Source organism: Podospora pseudocomata, chromosome 5 (genome assembly GCF_035222375.1).
Source record: "Podospora pseudocomata strain CBS 415.72m chromosome 5, whole genome shotgun sequence".
Classification (NCBI taxonomy): domain Eukaryota; kingdom Fungi; phylum Ascomycota; class Sordariomycetes; order Sordariales; family Podosporaceae; genus Podospora; species Podospora pseudocomata.
The window spans coordinates 2,845,531-2,862,881 of NC_085889.1; the positions used below are offsets into that span (position 1 = coordinate 2,845,531).

A 17,351-nucleotide genomic window follows, 5' to 3' on the forward strand; every position below is an offset into this window, starting at 1 on the left:
ATCCGGGCACCTACCCACCCAATGTCTTGCTCGTCTTACTCGGCAGTTTGAAAGCTACCTACCCCGACCCACCGGGTATATCAGCCCCCCGCCCTACCTCCTTCTTTCACCATCTCACTATTTCCCACCCATCCACCCAACCCAAAATGTCATCCCCACCCCTCCCCCACCTAGCCCTCATCGGAGCAGGCATAACCTCCCTCACACTCTCCATTCGCCTCTCGGCCCTCGCCATCCCCCACACAATCTACGAGCAATCCGCCTCCTTGACTGAACTCGGCGCAGGTCTCGGCTTTGGTCCCAACGCCGTCCGGGCCTTGGAATACATCGATCCGAGACTAGTAGAGATATTCAACAAAACAGCCACCTTTGTCGGCACCCCCTCCCATCAAGGAAAAGAGTTGCTTGTTCAGGAGGGCAAGGGAGTTGACGAGAGGGTATGGATTGAGTTTCTTGATGGGACTAAACAGGGAGGAGGTGAAACGCTAGAGCCGGAGTTTGTGATTACCGCTGGGAATGGCAGGGGGCATGCGGCTGTTCATCGGGGGCAGTGGTTGGATGTTTTGGGGGGGCTGGCGGATAAGGAGAGGATAATGTTTGGGAAGAGGGTTGTTGATGTGGTATGTCTTGATGGGAAGATGAGGATTGTGTTTGCGGATGGGACAGAGGCGGGGGCGGATGGGGTGGTGGGGTGTGATGGGGTCAAGTCCAAGGTGAGAGAGGTGTTGATGGGGATGTTGGGGGAGGGGAGGGAGAGGGGTAAGTGTGGGTACAGTGGGAAGTATGCCTATCGGTGTTTGGTGCCGTGGGGGAAGGCGGTTGAGGCGGTGGGGGATGATAGGGCTGGAGTGTCGAGTTTGTGGGTATGGCTTTTTATGTTTTGGCATTGGTGATGCTGTGGAAAAGGCTGACGGATGAATAGATGGGCCTGAATAGGCATCTGCTGACGTTTCCGGTTCACAGACAGAGCGAACAGTTCTTGAACTTGGTGGCGTTTGTTACGGATGAAGATGGCAAGATGTGGCCTCAAGAGGGGCCAGCCAGCCTGACTCTGCCGGCTACAAAGGCGGATGCACTGAGGGACTTTGAGCAGGCTGGGTTCAATGGCTCTGTGCGGCGGTTACTGGAGATGACGAAGGAAAGGATGGACAAGGTAAGCTAGCATTGGCACAACATTGCATGCCCTGGTGAAAACTGACATCTTGGGCAGTGGGGATTGTATGATGTTGCTGATCGGCCGCTCTCCAAGTTTTATTTCGGCAGGATCATGGTCATTGGAGATGCTGCCCATGCATCGACACCTCACCATGGTTCTGGAGCAGGATTCTGCATGGAGGACATTGCCGTGTTAGGGGCACTATTCGAAGAATCTATCGCCCATCAGTCATTGACGGTCGAGACTTTGGAAGATGTGTTCGCCGCTTTCGATTGTCAAAGGCGTGAGCGAGATCAGTGGCTTGTCAACAGTAGCCGAAGAGCAGCTGATCTTTACCAGTGGCGGATTCCAGACTTTCTGGAGCCGAACAGCTTTGAGAAAATGAAGGCGGACATTGAGCAAAGACAAGAGCACTGCTGGGGGTTTGATGTAGAGGCAGCGGTCAGAGAAGCAAAGAAGCACATGAGTGAAAGGCTGACCCTTCACGCACAAAGTTAATATTCTACTCTAATAACAGACTTGGAGCCGGACAAAAAGAATCTATCAATACCCGTGCGTCTTGTTCATGACATTGATCAACGTCGGTTTCTGCCCGCTCAACCCCTCCAAGTTCCTCTCAACAACCGCCTGGATGCGCTGGAACAGATGGGGTGTCTGCCAGCTGACATGAGGCGTGATAAACAAATTGGGCGCGCTCCAAAGCGCGTGGCCGTCTGTAAGTGGCTCAGGGTCCGCCACATCGAGTGCCGCACCCCTGATCTTCCCTTCCTTCAAGGCTTCAATCAAATCATCCGTGTTGATATGCTGACCCCGGGCAATATTTGACACAAACGTCTTTTTCTTGGCCAAAATATCAAACTGTTCTTTGCTGATGATGTACTTGGTCGCGTCTGTCAGAGGCAGGCTGATGACCAGCAGATCAAGGCTCTGGGCGAGGAACTCGTTGATTGACTCCTTGGAGGAGCCGTGATACCATTTGGCCGGGATCAAACCGTCGGGGTCTCCGGTTCCGGGGACAACGTAGCTGTCATCCTTTCTTGCCTCGGGCGTGGCTTTTTCGCTGCGGGTATAGGCGTAGACTTCCATTCCGAGAGCCTGGCCTAGCCGCGCGCAGTGCCTGCCAATGGCACCGTACCCCAGGATTCCCATCCGTAGGCCGGGCGAGTCTTCAATGTGGAGGGATGGCTGACGGTTCCAGGTAGCCTTCTTTTGTTGCTCGGCGTAGCTGAGGAATTGGTGGTTTGCCATGAGCCAGGTGCCAATGACCCATTCTGCGATTTGGGGCCTGGAATCATTGTTAGTTCAGTCATTCCAAACGGTTCCACCCACCCTTCAACAAAACACGTACGCGTGGGTCCCATTGGCGGTGCAGAAGGTGACATTGGGGTTTTTGTAGAGGTCGTTGGTGATCCACCTGTCGGCTCCGGCAGACATGAGCTGGACATATCTGACTTTGGGCAGCTTTTCGGCCGGGTGAGGCATGAACCCGACCAACAAAGTAACACCGTCGTACACTTCATCCGGTAGGGGCTTTGGCATCATGGTCAACTCAGACGTGTGCCACCGAATCTCCAGCCCAGGGTATCGTTCCTGGAGCTGAGCGATCCATTTCTCGTCCCGTGGCGCTGGCACCTCAAAGAGGAGAACGTCTCCGGCTAGGGAGCTTGTGGGGGTAATGGTTACCATCTTGGATATGATACTCGGTGTTGAAAGGCAAGAGACCAGAACAAGAGACAAGGCAAGAGAACTGATGGGGCAGACCTCCGTGAGGGGTGGCCAGTCTTCTTTTATAAGCCGAGGTCACACCTGAACATAAACGGCTTAGAGTCCGAGAGGGCCGAGTGCGACAGTCTCCCCGTTGGTGATGTGTGAGTGCTTGGAGGTGCGGGGTCCGGACCGGCTACGGCGGAGCGCCAACGTCTTTCGGAGACATTTGTCGTATCTCCGTTGCCGTGATGACGCAAAGCGCCACGTTAAAAGCACAATATTCCCGGAGACGTTCACTAAACATGAACCTGCAGCTCAAGTCCAAAAGGTATAACGATGGGAGTGAATTGATTACCAACCAGCAACTCCCCAACTCCCTCGGGTATCATTTCGCGCGGCTATGTCCACCTAAATTAATCTCAACAATATGTACAGAAGCTCCATCGCACATTTCTCACCACCCTCCGAATCACCCCGTCATGGCCTGTTGCTCAGCTCGGTGTGCTGTTGACCCTGGGCTGGCAGCTCGATTCGATTCTCGTTGGTAAACGCCTCATGGACATGGGTGTTTGGAATATAGTGACGGTTATCCATCTCGATCTTTGGACTGTAATAATCGGCTTCGACTGGATACTGTCCGGCATGGTGATATGCTCCTGGTGAAACGGCCTGCGTCGATGCACCGCTGTGAAGTGTGCCGCTGCCCTGACCTGGACTTCCAGCAATCGGCCCAACCGCCTCGGCATTTTGAGCCTGCGCGTTTGCACCTCCTCGCCGTCGACCGAGAAAGTACGCACCAATGGCAATACCAATGGCGAGAACAGCTGTTGCTCCGACTCCGATACCGATGCCAGCACTGGTGGACAGACCAGTTGGGCTGGCTCCCGCAGGTTGCTGGTTGGGGAACTCATCTTTGGTTGTGCCACCAGCATCAGAGGTTGCTCCAGGCCCGTCGCTTGTTGCTGTGGTCGTCGACAGCCCGGGGCTGAGGAAAACCGTGGTTTCGGTCGGGAGCTTCGTGGTTGTCTCGGACGGCTGCTGAAAGTTGGATATTCCTTCTCCGCGTCTCGAAATGTTGAAGTAGTGGCTCATGGCGAGATTATTGCTTGTGCCCTCCTCGAAGATGATCAGCATGAACATGTTGGATACGTCCAGGTCCTTTGTCGTCGCGACAATCCACCGCCATCCCGTCATTTCCACGACACTGCCTGTGGACGCAGTTCTGTTAGCATGGCCATGACAGGTAAGCCAAGGTCAGGTAGGAGGTGCGCATACGGGTGACATGCTCCAACTGTCCCGTGGTCTCGGTTCCGTTCATCTGGAACAACGTCACGGAATAGGGCAAGCCCTTGGGAGGAGCGCTCCAGTGGAGATCAACCGTGGACAACTCAACATAAGTGGGGTTCTTGCTGAAGTCGCCCCTGGTTCCGAAGGCTGGCGGGGTGAAGAACTCCATCGCCGTTACGGCAGCGGGTAGAACCGCGCCCAGGATGGCAAGGAGCAACATTGTATTGTCTGTCGTGACAGAGATGGGTGAAAGAGTCGCGTGGGGAAAGAAGAGGGAGGGGATCTCTCTCGCATAAGAGACTTTGGCGACGCCATGTGACACTGGGGCCACTCACCTGCCCCGGGGACTATGGTTGCATAGTGGGTTCGCTGATCTCCATCACATCACGATGTTGCTCGCGGTTACGTTGCCATTATATGAGGGTATTTAGGGAAGGCGTGTTTGAGCACTTGAACACGGCATTATCTGGAGCAGGGGGTGCTTTGCGGGAAACTCAGGGGTTGTCTGTTAGGGTCCCGCTTTGGAGGTTACACAGTGTTCGTCAGGGGTGGTTAGCGCAAGCGTTTGGCGCATTTGCCAGCGGGCCGGCACTGAATTTGCTTTCAGCGTCAAGGCGCAGGCCATATGTATATGGCTCCAGCGACCTCTAGTAATTGCTCCGTCCAGGCCTTGTGTTGACCCAGCCCCGCGGGTGCGGGAGAACCACTCGGTGCCGAGGGCCGATTTGCGGTTCCCAATCACAGACACAGAAACCTCGCCATACACTCAGTCCCGATGACCAGTAAGAGAATCAGCAGCTACTTGAAACACTTACTGTCCTTTGTTGACCTTTCTGTCATGCCAGTCTTGTCCAGGCTCCTTCTGGCACCCGCGGCTTGTCTGTATCATCATGGCAAGGCCAAACAAAAGTACCGGAAAGACAAATAGAAGCATTCTACAAACCAGGCCTTGCCACACCAGACCTAACAATCACCACAAGCGGTCGTCTTGACGGCCCGTTCCTCGTTTGCAGGGTCGCCACGTGCTTAGGTACCTACCACATCACAGCTTCGGTACCTACCACCTCACAGCTTCTAAGTTCATGATTTATGTTTGTCCTGGTAAGGTGCATCTTTGTCCCTACTTTGATTCAACCCGGCGTCCAACCATCTCCCCCGGCGCCGCCTCAAACCTCTCGACACCCTCAGGTATCTCCACCACCGCGCTCATCGTGTAAATATGTTTTGACCCTTTCCACTCCAAACCCTCAATCACCCCTCCCTTGACAGAAACAGTACCCCTGAGCGTCCCATCAGCTTCACGGATATGGTGGTAGATCCGGCACCCGCATTCCCTGCAAAAGTAACAGTCCATCGTTCTGCCTTCTTTGGTTGGGCGTGTCCACTTTGACAGTTTGGATTGCATCTCGGTCGGGATGGTGAACGAGGAAGAGGGGAAGATGGCTGAGGTGCCGAAGGCGGAGGAGGATTGCTTTTGGCATTCTAGGCAGTGGCAGTGGTAGAGATCCAGGAGGGGGCCTGTTATGGGGAAGGAGATGGAGGTGCATTGGCAGGATATTTGCATTGTGGCGTGGATGGAGTGAGTGGGGTGGTGGGTTGTTGTTGTTGTTGATGATGATGATGATGATGATGATGATGATGGGCGATGCAAGTGACTGCGAGAGGATGGGAGGGTGAAAAAGGAGGATGTTTGCGGGGTAATAGAGCGTTGATTAACATGGACTAGCAAGACGAAAGGGCGCGCCAAGCCCCGGGATGTGAAAGTTGTGCGGATTAGCTGTGGTGAGAGCTTCATGATGGCAGATATTTTGGTGTGCATAAATGAGGAAATAAATTGAGGTGCTGAAGATTTCTGCACTTGAGGCGAAGGGCTTCACAAATAAATCTCGTGACATAGGTATACAGGCCGCTTCGAGCTACTAAATCAGGACAATATTCCGACCGAGACTAGGTCATCCCGCACCACCTTTGTACCTATTTGGTAGTTACTTAGAATCTTCAATCAGGTAGTACCCATACTCGGCAAACATAAAGCTTTGGCGACAGCGATGTCTTTTCTACCTAGGTTTTTCTAACAAAACCCCATCCACGTCTACCCTCCCCCTAAACCCCTGAATCTAGCCAACCGCATCACCACAAACACCCCGACCAAATCACAAATAACAAAAGAAAAGCTCCCTACTATCTCATCACCCACCGAATCCTACTCTTCCCAAAGAACTCCCAACACAAACCCTTCTAATCACAAATAGCAGCAAGCCCATTGGCGAAGCACCTCTCATCAGCACAGCAGCAAGCCCCGCGCGCCTGGGGGACGCCGTCCTCATTGGTAGGGAAGATGCAGTTGGCGGGCGAGTTGCCGGCCGGGGTGATCACCGCGAGCTCGGTTTCACTGCCGACGCCTGTTTGGTTGGGTACCAGTGTCAGCTGAGTTAATGCAAGTGCATTGGGAAGAAACAAGAACTTACAAGCAAGGCTTCCGCCGGGGAGGATGTCGCTTCCGCAAAGGCGGGCGTTGGGGGGGCATTGCGCGCTGGTGAGGGCAGCGGCGGTGGCGAGGAGGAGGAGGGTGAACTTGTTCATTTCCGTAGAGGGCTGGGTTTGGGATGTCGGTGAGGTGGTGAGGTGGTGTTGAATTGTTGTGTTATGGACAGGAGACTAAACTCAGGGGAGGGTGGTGTACTTATACTTTTGTTCTTTTCGTGGCATGAGTGAGGACGAGGTTGATGGCTCGAGTCCGAGGCTATGGAAGGTAAGGGAACAGATCCTTACCCCTTGTGGCTGTTGCATTGTTTTGCCATGATTGAAGGAATTCTCACCGAACTTGAAGTCAAAGGATTGGGTCATGCGTCTGCGATGAAGACTGTTGGGTTGGTCTTTAACGGGGATGACAACATATACTTTGGGGTCACAACATCGCATTTGTGGTATTGCAAGGGTAGCCGGCAGCCCCGGAACCAGGCATCGGGCTTTGTTATAGTGACGATCACTGGCGATGGATTGTCTGTTTCAGGAAGAATCGTGATGGAGGCATTGTCTTTGGAGGATTTCAAGCCTGTTGCCGGATGATGGATAGCTCTGTTGGCCATGCGTCCGAAACGATTTGGCCCCACCTATGATCAAGCAAGAAGTGATAGATACAGCAATACTGCATGTTAGAAACACTGCTCAAAAGTTCGTAGCGCTGATCTTTTGTACCTACTCTAAAGGTGTGGACTGATCAAGCCATTCCAACCTCTTTCCACACGAGGGAGAGACGGTTCAAACAGCAATCCCAGTTACTTAAGATTGAGAGTACCAGACAAGGACAGCTTGAAACCTCAATCCTCCATATCAGTTGTTTTACGTAAAAACTGTCGTTGAATTTTGTTGCCTGCCACGCATTAGAGTATATGACATGGATGTGGATCCGTCCCAACTTCAAACACAGGTCCCATGAAACCGGTAGCGAATGAGCCTCATTTTTGGTAGGTCAGGCTTCCTTCGGTGAGCTATGTTGGAGGCGCAGCAATGAGGGTAAGCTCTCGGATATAACCAAGCACTTCAGAAATCGCAGCAGGTTTTGGAAGCTGCATGGGCTTGAGATCACATGAGACTGATGAACCGGCTTCCCCGGACATACACTGAGGATGAAGCTATTCGATGAGATCATCGTGAGGCATCACGCTCGTAAATCGGACCGAGTGATACTTGGACATCGAAAAATGTCCAAACTAAAAGAGTTGGGGGGTGGGATCGATGAAAGATTCAAAACACAGCGTTAAAATAGGTCCTGAATTATGCCACCACGTAGAGAAATACAAGGATGGGAGTCATGGCTTGCCAGTCCGCTACCTTATGATGAGTAAACCAGATCATGTTCTTGGAAAGCACAGGAATCATCCCTATGTGACACATGCTGTCGGAGCACTACCTGACTCGTATGCCGATCGTCTATAGGTAATTGACAAAGGCCAATCGTTGATGAACAGCCAGACTCTCATTTCGAGAGAAATCCTATGCTGTTTCTGGAAGACATACTGCCAAATTCCGAGGAAGATTTCTTCATTATTTCTACATTCACACCCCTAAGTCTTCCAATGAACCTGAATCATATAAGCGCTGACAAAAAAAATCGAAAATAAAACGGGCTGTAGAAAATATAGGTACATCGGTACATCGAGCTTGTACTTTCAAGCTCTCAGGCAGAATGATGATGAAGCATAACTCTTTGTATATCTGGACATTTATTACTCCGATCTTCGAAGCCGAAATTGTCAGACAGAATAGGAGCTCATGGGAGCTGAAACTGACGTAACCAGTTCAGCTGGACATGGTACCGTTTGCCTGGAATACTTAAGGTACCTACTTTTTCCTTATATCTATTTCTCAGTTTGGCTCGCCCCTGGTACAACTCAACAATTCTCTTCCCAACACTCTCCCCGCTCATGTACGCCCCAGCAACAGTGCCGCACTCTTCAAACGGCGCAGCATGCTCGCCACAGAACCATAACCTCCGTTCCACACAGCCATTTCTGATAGCCATTACATCCTTATCAGCTTCTTCGACACCAACCTGAAAGCTACAGTAACTCCCATTGCCACTGAGCTCATCTTTGAACCATTCTGTCGCGAGAATTGCCTTCGGGATATAGTGTTTGTCTTCTGAGTTGTATCCAGAAGGAGTGAGTAATAGGGTTTAAAGAACTCTCTGAGCAGGCGGCGCTTCTGTTATGCGGTCCGGCCGTGTGCGAGATTGACAATGTGCCTCGAACAGTCCCCATAGAGGTATAAAAATATGGTGGGGTGGTTGTTTGGTGCAGTGAACGAAGACAAGTCCCAGATCTCTTGTGGCCATGAGGAAGGGTTCGTCGACGTTGAGTACAGCGGGAAAAGCCAGTTCGTGGAGCTGGGAAACTCCTCCCCATCCTTCAAATGGTTCTTCCAGAAGGCGGTAGGGAACGTGATGAACACTTTCTCCAGCTGAGAGAGCGAGATGTTTGATATCGCTGCAACGAGCCGAGGCGGGAGTTCAGGGACAAACATGTCGGCATGGTGTTGCTTTAGAAGCCCCAAAGGAGCTGTAATAACTACCTCGTCAAATGACTACACGTCTCCATCGGAAGTTGTGATGGAGACTGCGCCCCACTTGTCCTCTTCCGAGGTAGAAGAAACGACTTTGACAACGCGGGTCTTGAGACGGATATCGGCGTGTGTCAAAGCTGGTTTGGCGGCGAGTGCAAGGATTGAGGCATAGTCAGAGGCAACAAACATCTCCTCTGCAGCATTTGTCAGTTGCAGTGTTGCCTTTTCAGTCGCTGATCACACATACCTCCGCCGCAACACTCCTCCATCTAAGCGAAGCGAAGGCGTTGCTTCCACATTGGCTCACCAACGTAGGCACTAAATATTTCGCTCATTTTAACAAGGAGGCCTCGTCCATGGTCATCTGAGAGCACCTCCTGTGCTCGTTCACGGATGAAGTCCTGCAATGTTGATGGAAGAGGAAGAGGTGGAAGAGGCGGCCGGAGCGGAAGTCGAGGACAACTAGCCCTCAAGGCCTTATTGGGGCCTTTTCTTATTTTTGCAACTATCTGGATTTTCTTTTTTTCAACGACTGTCTCCTATTTGTTACCGATATAGGCTTTTCACCCGGCCTCAGGGCACGGTTTTTCCTATGTAAATAACATCAGCAGGACCGACAAACTCTTTTTAGGGTAGAACGGAGTAGGAATAATAATAATATCTTGGCAGTGGGACCTTTGACTGCCCGGTCGGTAAGAGGCCCACTGTTAAGGAATTAATATTTTGGCAGTGGGGTCTTGATCATCCAATCGGGCGAACATGTGCCCTCTGGGCCCTCTTCTAGATAACAACCAACGAATTGGCTCTCAAATCCATTGGGCCGATTGCTCTGGTCTGGCTGGGTGCTCTGATCTAGATGACTTCTACTTTCCCCCGGGTGACTGTTGGTCTCGCCTGTTTGACTGCTGCTCTGACTTGGTTGTGGTGAGTTCTGACTTGATTGAATGTTTTCATCGAAGGTCTGAGCGCTGGAGTTGACTGTGTTTGAGCTTTCTGCTACACTGGGAGAAAAGTTCTTCCTCATGAGCTTCTCAAACCTTGGATAACTTTCGACCAATTCGACAGGAAATGGGGCGTCTTTTTCAACTCCTTGAATAGCATCGGTCCTAGGATCTATCTTATTAATTCTTCGATAAGTCCTGGGTTTCTCTCGTTCTATATCCTCTTCGGCGAGTCACCGTTGAGACAGGGTTGCGCCTGTCACGGCAGAGCGGACCCACTGCACCACACTGCTATGATTGCTATCAAACGCTACAAGCAATCCAAGTTACCGACTTGGATCACTCAATGGGTATATGTATGGTCAGGCACGCCAGTGCCGTGACAGCGCCGGTGCTCATTCTTGACGGCCGTTCGCTCCCGTTCGACCCGGTCATCATACTGCCTTTGCTTCTTCCCACAGAGACTGTAATTAACCCCAAAGAGGTCGAAGCTTATCGTCAAGGCCACTGAACCTTCGTTGTAGGTCAGCCACTTGATTCGGGTCTGGCGGTGTAGTCATTTTGGGAACGCAGCGTGTGAAGGCGACGAGGAGACGGGAGAGATGATAACGGGACTAATTCTGTGTCAAAGGACGTAGTCTAAAGACCTTTGGGCTTCTTGTATACTGCCTCCATGTCGGCCGTCCTTCTGTGGTGAAGTGTGATTGGCACACCATTTCTTTACCAGGGCTGTGTGAACTGCCCAGTCAGTGACCAATGTGATACACCATTACTGAGTACATAGCCAATGGTTTGATTCACGGAGGGCCGCAATCTGCATGGCCCTCTGTGCTGTTATTTTTTCTGAGTCGGCCGGGCAAACCGCCAAGAGAGCAGAGCCTCGATTTCTTTGAAACAGGCCAGATGGTCCCAATCATTCCTTGCCTTTGCGCTTACCTCGTGGGGTGCTGGGTAGGGTGAGCTTTTGTTGCTGTCGGAACCCACCCGCCCAATCCTGGGTCTGAAGGTACCGTCTGGATGCATTGCACACCCTCTTTAACCCTCAACACCACCAGTCTTATCACAGAAAAACCGGAACTCTCTGTATGTACCTACCTACTGGGTCTGTACCCTCTCCAACTCCGCTTCAAAGTGGGCCATTTATCTTCAAAGGAGCTCCTGACTTGGTGCCATAAATAGGCGGTGTCGTTGGTTCCAACCCCTCCTGTCTTTTACTCTGACAAACCTGAAGGATGCAGCTGCTCGAAGCGTCCAGCCACTCGAGGTTGCAGCCACTCGAGGCGTGCAGTCTGTCACCTGGTGACTCAGCCCCCACCCTTTCCTCCAATATCCAACCCAACTCCGGTCCTAGGTAGTTAACTTGACAAGACCTGGAAAGCTTTCCGTCGCAAACAATACCATCGCGGCGTTGCGCCTACTTTCGACTTGTCCTTCAGCATTTTCTTACACTACTCATATCTCAATTATTGCTGCTCAGGACAGCGCGTCGCGTTTCTCATCTGCAACTATGCCCGGACCCTCAATCCAGCGACTGCCCTGCGAGACCGTAGGAGCCATTCTGGCAAACCTCGACCATCTCAAATCACTCCCCCCTGCTCTCCTTACATGTCGCCATTTCTACACATCATACAAGGAAAGCCATGGCATTGAGGCGTCGATTCTCCGTCGCCAAATCACCCCGGCCCTCCTTCCACACGCAGTTGCTTTGATGGAAGCCAAGCTTCTGGCCCGTCCCCCCGTCACCAGCTCAGTCCTCAGCTTGCTTGACGAACTGGATAGCCATCCGTCGTTTCTCGCTGTCTGGCTGTCATCTCTGCCAAGGACCATGCTCCAAAAGATGAGTCGGGCCCACGACGCAGTTCACACGTTTGCAACCGACTTTGCCAAGGCTGGTTTGGACCGTCTTTCATCCCATAGTACATCAGCCAGGATAGGACTCTCACCTCTAGAGTACTTCCGATTTTGCCGAGCATTCTACAGGCTCGAACTGTTCTATATGCTCCCTCGGGAACCCCAACTGGAGAGTGTAGACAGACAGTTCTTTTTCTAGATATCCGCCTTGGGAGAATAAGCAGATAGCTGCTGTATACGAGTACTTTGAAGCAAGGTTTGCCGAAGGTGTGTTGGATTCGGAACGACCACAAATCAAAATGCCCACCTGCGCTGACACCTTCAATAGCTTCTCGCGAGGTTCTCGCCCACGACGTTGACTTCGGGGAGTCCTCGATCAATTACCTCTCGTCTGCAGAGTACAATATATCAACACAGCAGTGGGTAGGGATACGGAGGAAGAATACGAGGAAATGAAGGAGTCGTTTCGTGAAAGGCCTAAAATCTGGCAGCAAGGGGGTAGTGGGTACTGGAGTCGTGGTGACCTGGGCCGCATAACGTGGCTAAATACGAAGAAGGATTAGGGTTCTGGCCAGATATAGTAGTGTAAAGAGCGTACAACAATAAAAAACAAAAACATACAACACCAGGGATTCCCCAATCGTCACTGACTTGAGTACTGGTCTGGCCCTCAGCTGTTTGACCAGGGGAGAGCAGACGGGATCCCGTACTTTCAACTGGGTATGATCGTATGTAAAATAATTTGCCCAAAAACAGACTCGTGAATGGCATTCCGGCACTTGTTTTTAAATGCATTTTAAGGATGACCAGAAGCCTGAGGCCGATCGAAGTGAATGTGAAAAAATAAGGTACTATACCTCAAACTGTATCTTTTATGCTTTCTTAGCGACCCAGGAATTTGTCGATCATTAATTGGCCAGCATTCATTGGACCCGGAAGAAATGGCTCTCAATAGGTACGTAAGTGTCTGATGGAGCTTTGCTCTCTATCACTTCAATCTGGCTGCCAAGGAGCTCGCGAGTTGGCTGCAGCCACTGTCTTGTTTCAAGGGGTATAATACGGAAACGGCATACTTTGCCGTATACCTGCATCATCGACCCGCTCAAAATCAACAACTGTCATTCCGCGAAGGCTTCTATCAAGTGCTGAAACACCTTGTTCGCACTGTCCAAAATGTATGCCTCTCACTGATAGGCCTGTCTCATGAGGCGGTTGGGGTGGTAGCATCTTACGGAGAAGAAACCAAGAGGCTTGCATAAGATGGTCTTTGACGGTCAACGAGACACTGAAAATAATATCAACTCACTGGTTGGTCCAAACTGTCATGATCATTCTATTAGAAACCCCTGTATGATTGTAGATATAATAATATCAGGCTTACCATCTGGATCATGCTGTCTGGCAAAGCTGGCTTCCAACACATTCATCGCGCAGGCCGCGGCAGTTGACCATCCTTAGCTTTTCCCCTTTACTTTTGTCATTCACTCACAGCTGCTTCATCTCAAGAAACATATCATCATGGATCCCGTTAGCATTCTCTTCTCACTTCGACCTTTCAACCGCGAGGCCGACAAAATCGTCCAAGACAACCCCAATTACCAGTTCCCCGTCACCTCCCACGGCAGATCCTACCTCGTCGTCCGAGTCGGCCACAAGTCCAAGTTCGAAGAATGTCCCACCTCCATCGGCCGACTCGCCAGCGTTAACGACATCATCCTCAAAGACCCCGGCTTCCCCTCCGTCCAGTGCTGGTTCAAAGTAGCCCCCAGCGGCGAGCTCCTCGTCGAGGACGCAACCAGCGGCCACCCCACCCACCTCGACATGTACGACCCCGCCAACAAAAGGCCGACCTCCCAGAAAAATACTGCCTCCAAAGCGACCCCCGCCGCCACGTCCTGCCCTTCAACCGCAGGCACACCACCCTCGTCATCGGCTCCAAGATAGAGTTCGCCCTCGTCTGGGGCGACGGCATCTCCGAGCACCCTGACGCTACCCGCGTGGACCTCCGCGCGATTCACACCAAGCCCGCCACGAACGGTCAGTTCAACTCCCACCTCATCGAGCCCCGCGATCAGAAGCTCCGGTCGGATATGTACGAGAAGACCACGCGGAACACACCCATCGTGCCTAAGGATCTCGACGGAAAGCCCATCCGGCAGGTGCACCACTACTCGATCATCTCTGCCATCACCACCAACCCGTCCACCAAGATCTACAAGTCCCTCGATTTGGCGAATGGGAGTCTCTGGGCGGTAAGGGTGTGCGAGAAATCCCACTCCGGGCAAGGAAAAAGACGAGAACTGGAAAAAAATAATTCGGAATGAAGTCGAGAAGCTCGCCAAGCTCCGTCATCCAAATGTCATTCGGCTGGAGCACCATCAGGGATGGATCAAAGGCCGCCCTGTGCAGATCTTCCATCCGCTGTGGGAGCAAAAGTGTTGGGACGCTGCTTCCCAAAGGGCGCTCTGCTCCAGTGGCGTTTGGGAAGATCCCCGGGCTGGTTGCGCCTCTTCCACCCGGAGCGGAGAAACCGCTACAAACGCAAATTCGAATGAGTGGAAGAGCCCCCCAGAGGGGCCATGGTGAACATATTGGTCAGAAATCTATTTTTGGGTGGGTAAGTTTGTCAAGGACTCGCCCTTCGAGACCCCCATCCACGTCATCGTACACCCCGGAGAGGGGCATTTCTTGAATATTGGGTGCTGCTTGAATCAGGAAGAGAAGACGCTCAGGTCCCCATTCGCCCCGGTTGAAGCTCCAATGCCAGAATTGAACCCTCTTCAGTCTCGTCAGGTTGTTGGGAAGACAAAAGTGGAACGTGCTCCAATGATGCATCTGGGCCTCTAGGGGTTTCCAGATTGGGGCAAAGACTTGCAAGCATGGTAGCTGCGAACTGATATGGCCTCTTTTTAAACATATACTCTGTTTTCCCGGCCTGGATGGGCGTTGTCGATTCGCTCTTGAAAGTAGGTTCTGACGTCGGGCGGGCAGTCCACAGGTAACTGGACTTGTACCCAGGCGGAGCGAACATGTTGTGCAAGATCAGGGCGTTTGATGATTGTCCGGATGAGCAGTGACCAAAAAGTCTGGATACACTCGAGATCGTGGTATAGGTGTTTTGTGCCAAAGTTGTTGAGAAGTCTGCATGTCAGGCAAACAGAAGCGAGGGCACCGGTTGTCGAAGTTGCTGTCCTTGCAAAGCTGCTCAACGATCATTGTAACAAGCTCGAGAGGGAGATCCAGGAAGCCGGCCATTGTTGCGGCTGGCTGACGGGAGGTTGGAGGAGGAGATTGAAGGTGAGGGGTTGCAGGAACACTTTGGACATGGAATGCTACCGACATGTGCCCCAAAGCCACCAAAGCTAAACACCCACGCAGCCATGGCCGAAGTGGGTTGACACCTGGCAAACTTTTGATCTTAGTCCTACCGAGGTATTTATACACTTTCGTCCTCCAACGGCGTTATCCTGCACTCAATCCCCCGAGCCTTCAGTGCAGCATCCAATTCCACCAAGGCATCTTCGTACACGCCCGGATGCAGGTGGTCGTCATACAATTCTTCCCATCTGCCAGGGCCCTCCTTCATCATCAGCATCCTGAGCTTCTGAGCATGGTTCAGAGTCGCCCGCTGAAGGTCCTGGGGTGCAAATTGCTCATAGCCAATGCAGGCGTCCCCGGTCTCATACTTGAATATCTCGAGGTTTGGGCACAACTTGTAGATGGAATCCAAAGCTCCAGCCCCCACCATGGAGTGCCTCAGTTCCAAATAGGTGAGTTTGTTCAACGTCAACTCAAGCTTGTCGTCATCCTCCTGACTGAAGGGTGAGATTATCATGCTCTCAATGCTGGGAGCGGCCTGAAGAAGGTTTCGGAGACCAGCAAGACAGATTCCGCCTTCTGTATCATACCACTCGAACGCAACCTTTTTCAACATCGACATCGTCTGAGCGCCACAGAAATCGAAGGAATCCCCGGTGAGCCGGGCGCGAATGCTCTCCACGTTGGGACACAAAGATGTCAAGAGACTGATTAGATAGTTGCTCGCCCCAGTGCTGAATTCCCGTTCTTCCCATGGTGAGAGTTTTCCGCCAGCCTCTACCCGCTGAGCTTGCAAGGCTTTCACCTGGTCCTGCAGATATCTTTCGACTTCTGGGTAGTCTGGTGTCGTTTTATAATCCCGGGTCACTATGTCTAGTGATCGGACATGTTGGCCAAGATCACGGCGAGTAACCAGTGTTCGAAGGAGCAGCCACCACTGAGCGTCCGAGTCGAGATCCGGGATGTAGTGGTACAAGTGCTTTGTGGCGAGATCGTTGAACAGCCTGGACGTCAAGCAGAGTGCGGCAAGCGTCTCATAATCAGCCTCGAGGCCAGTCTCCTCTCTACCAAGATGGGCTTCGCACCGTATCGTCAAACAATGGCAGTCGGCGTGAGGCGGAGGTGATTGACACCAGCAGAAATCCTCGACAATCTTTGTAAGAAGCTCCACGGGGAGGTCCTGAAGACGGGCCATTGCTGTTGTGTCGATATGCGAATGAGGAACAGCAACCGGGGTCTTGGTCCTCTTATGACAGGCTAGGTGCCTTTTTCTCTAGTGGTTTAGGCAGCACAGTGAGTGGGTCTCTGTAGGGTGCCATTCACAGGTTTGTTGGCGGGCACTTTGCCTGGCGGGGAATGTCGATGATGTCCGACAAGTTATTCCGGCCGCACGCCCCATATATCATGACTAGCGTTTTGCTAGGTCTTCCTCTCCTGGTGAGCTGCTGTCACGAAGAAGTTGACAAGGGCAGCACATATTCCCAAGGCTCCCTATTGCCTCAACAGCCTGGACCATGACAAAGCCGCTCAGCAATGTCTGCCACGGACGAACTTCCCGAGGTCATCTTCACCTGGAGCCACTCGGTGGCCGGAAATGTTGTCAAGCCGTCTCGCGTTACACAGCCGAGCCGTGAACCAACATGCATTACAACCTAGAACCCACCAAACCAAAACCAGAAGGATTATGCGCTCTCCGCGGTGTATTATTTGCCTCGGACTGCTCGGAATTAGCAGCCCCCCGACAGGATCACTCTCCATGCTTCAATGACAACATGAACCTGCGCTGTGAGTTCCCTGAACATGCTCAATCAACCTCACCTCGACGCGTGGTGTAGAACTGCTTTTGGATGTGATAACGAGCCGTATGGAGGCGATGCACAGTCATATTTGCATGGAACTTTCAGCAGTCATATTCACACGGAACTTTGATCTGCCGTGTCAGTCGATCGCCATGGTGAGCGGATACCTGCCTACATGACCCGTCTATAAATTGAACCTCCTCCCTCTATTCCCAACTCTCATCATCA

The 17,351-nt window shown here is 52.0% G+C and overlaps 7 protein-coding genes across 7 annotated transcripts; 1 reads left to right on the top strand and 6 right to left on the bottom strand.

Moving 5' to 3' along the window:
- Positions 1-146: 146 nt before the first annotated feature.
- On the top strand, positions 147-1,700 carry QC762_507200 (uncharacterized protein; the record flags this gene model as incomplete). The annotated part of the gene is made up of 3 exons (XM_062891144.1): positions 147-863; positions 923-1,153; positions 1,211-1,700. 3 exons carry the CDS (start codon positions 147-149, stop codon positions 1,652-1,654), a joined length of 1,392 nt encoding a protein of 463 aa, XP_062742371.1. The 3' UTR covers positions 1,655-1,700.
- Positions 1,616-2,842, bottom strand: QC762_507190 (uncharacterized protein; the record flags this gene model as incomplete). The annotated part of the gene is made up of 2 exons (XM_062891143.1): positions 1,616-2,441; positions 2,505-2,842. The coding sequence occupies 2 exons, from the start codon at positions 2,840-2,842 to the stop codon at positions 1,700-1,702; spliced, it is 1,080 nt and encodes a 359-aa protein (XP_062742372.1). The 3' UTR covers positions 1,616-1,699.
- A 498-nt stretch (positions 2,843-3,340) lies between these two features.
- QC762_507185 (uncharacterized protein) lies at positions 3,341-4,616 on the bottom strand (the record flags this gene model as incomplete). The annotated part of the gene is made up of 2 exons (XM_062891142.1): positions 4,139-4,616; positions 3,341-4,071 (listed from the first exon to the last, which is right to left on the bottom strand). The coding sequence occupies exons 1-2, from the start codon at positions 4,368-4,370 to the stop codon at positions 3,341-3,343; spliced, it is 963 nt and encodes a 320-aa protein (XP_062742373.1). The 5' UTR covers positions 4,371-4,616.
- Positions 4,617-5,270: 654 nt separating this feature from the next.
- QC762_507180 (uncharacterized protein) lies at positions 5,271-5,945 on the bottom strand (the record flags this gene model as incomplete). The annotated part of the gene is made up of 1 exon (XM_062891141.1): positions 5,271-5,945. The coding sequence occupies one exon, from the start codon at positions 5,943-5,945 to the stop codon at positions 5,271-5,273; it is 675 nt and encodes a 224-aa protein (XP_062742374.1).
- A 255-nt stretch (positions 5,946-6,200) lies between these two features.
- QC762_507170 (uncharacterized protein) lies at positions 6,201-6,802 on the bottom strand. The gene is made up of 2 exons (XM_062891140.1): positions 6,619-6,802; positions 6,201-6,552 (listed from the first exon to the last, which is right to left on the bottom strand). Exons 1-2 carry the CDS (start codon positions 6,731-6,733, stop codon positions 6,389-6,391), a joined length of 279 nt encoding a protein of 92 aa, XP_062742375.1. The 5' UTR covers positions 6,734-6,802; the 3' UTR covers positions 6,201-6,388.
- Positions 6,803-14,734: 7,932 nt separating this feature from the next.
- QC762_0083190 (uncharacterized protein) lies at positions 14,735-15,037 on the bottom strand (the record flags this gene model as incomplete). Its single annotated transcript, XM_062883946.1, has 1 exon — positions 14,735-15,037. One exon carries the CDS (start codon positions 15,035-15,037, stop codon positions 14,735-14,737), a length of 303 nt encoding a protein of 100 aa, XP_062742376.1.
- Positions 15,038-15,442: 405 nt separating this feature from the next.
- QC762_507015 (uncharacterized protein) lies at positions 15,443-16,519 on the bottom strand (the record flags this gene model as incomplete). The annotated part of the gene is made up of 1 exon (XM_062891121.1): positions 15,443-16,519. One exon carries the CDS (start codon positions 16,517-16,519, stop codon positions 15,443-15,445), a length of 1,077 nt encoding a protein of 358 aa, XP_062742377.1.
- Between the last annotated feature and the right edge of the window lie 832 nt (positions 16,520-17,351).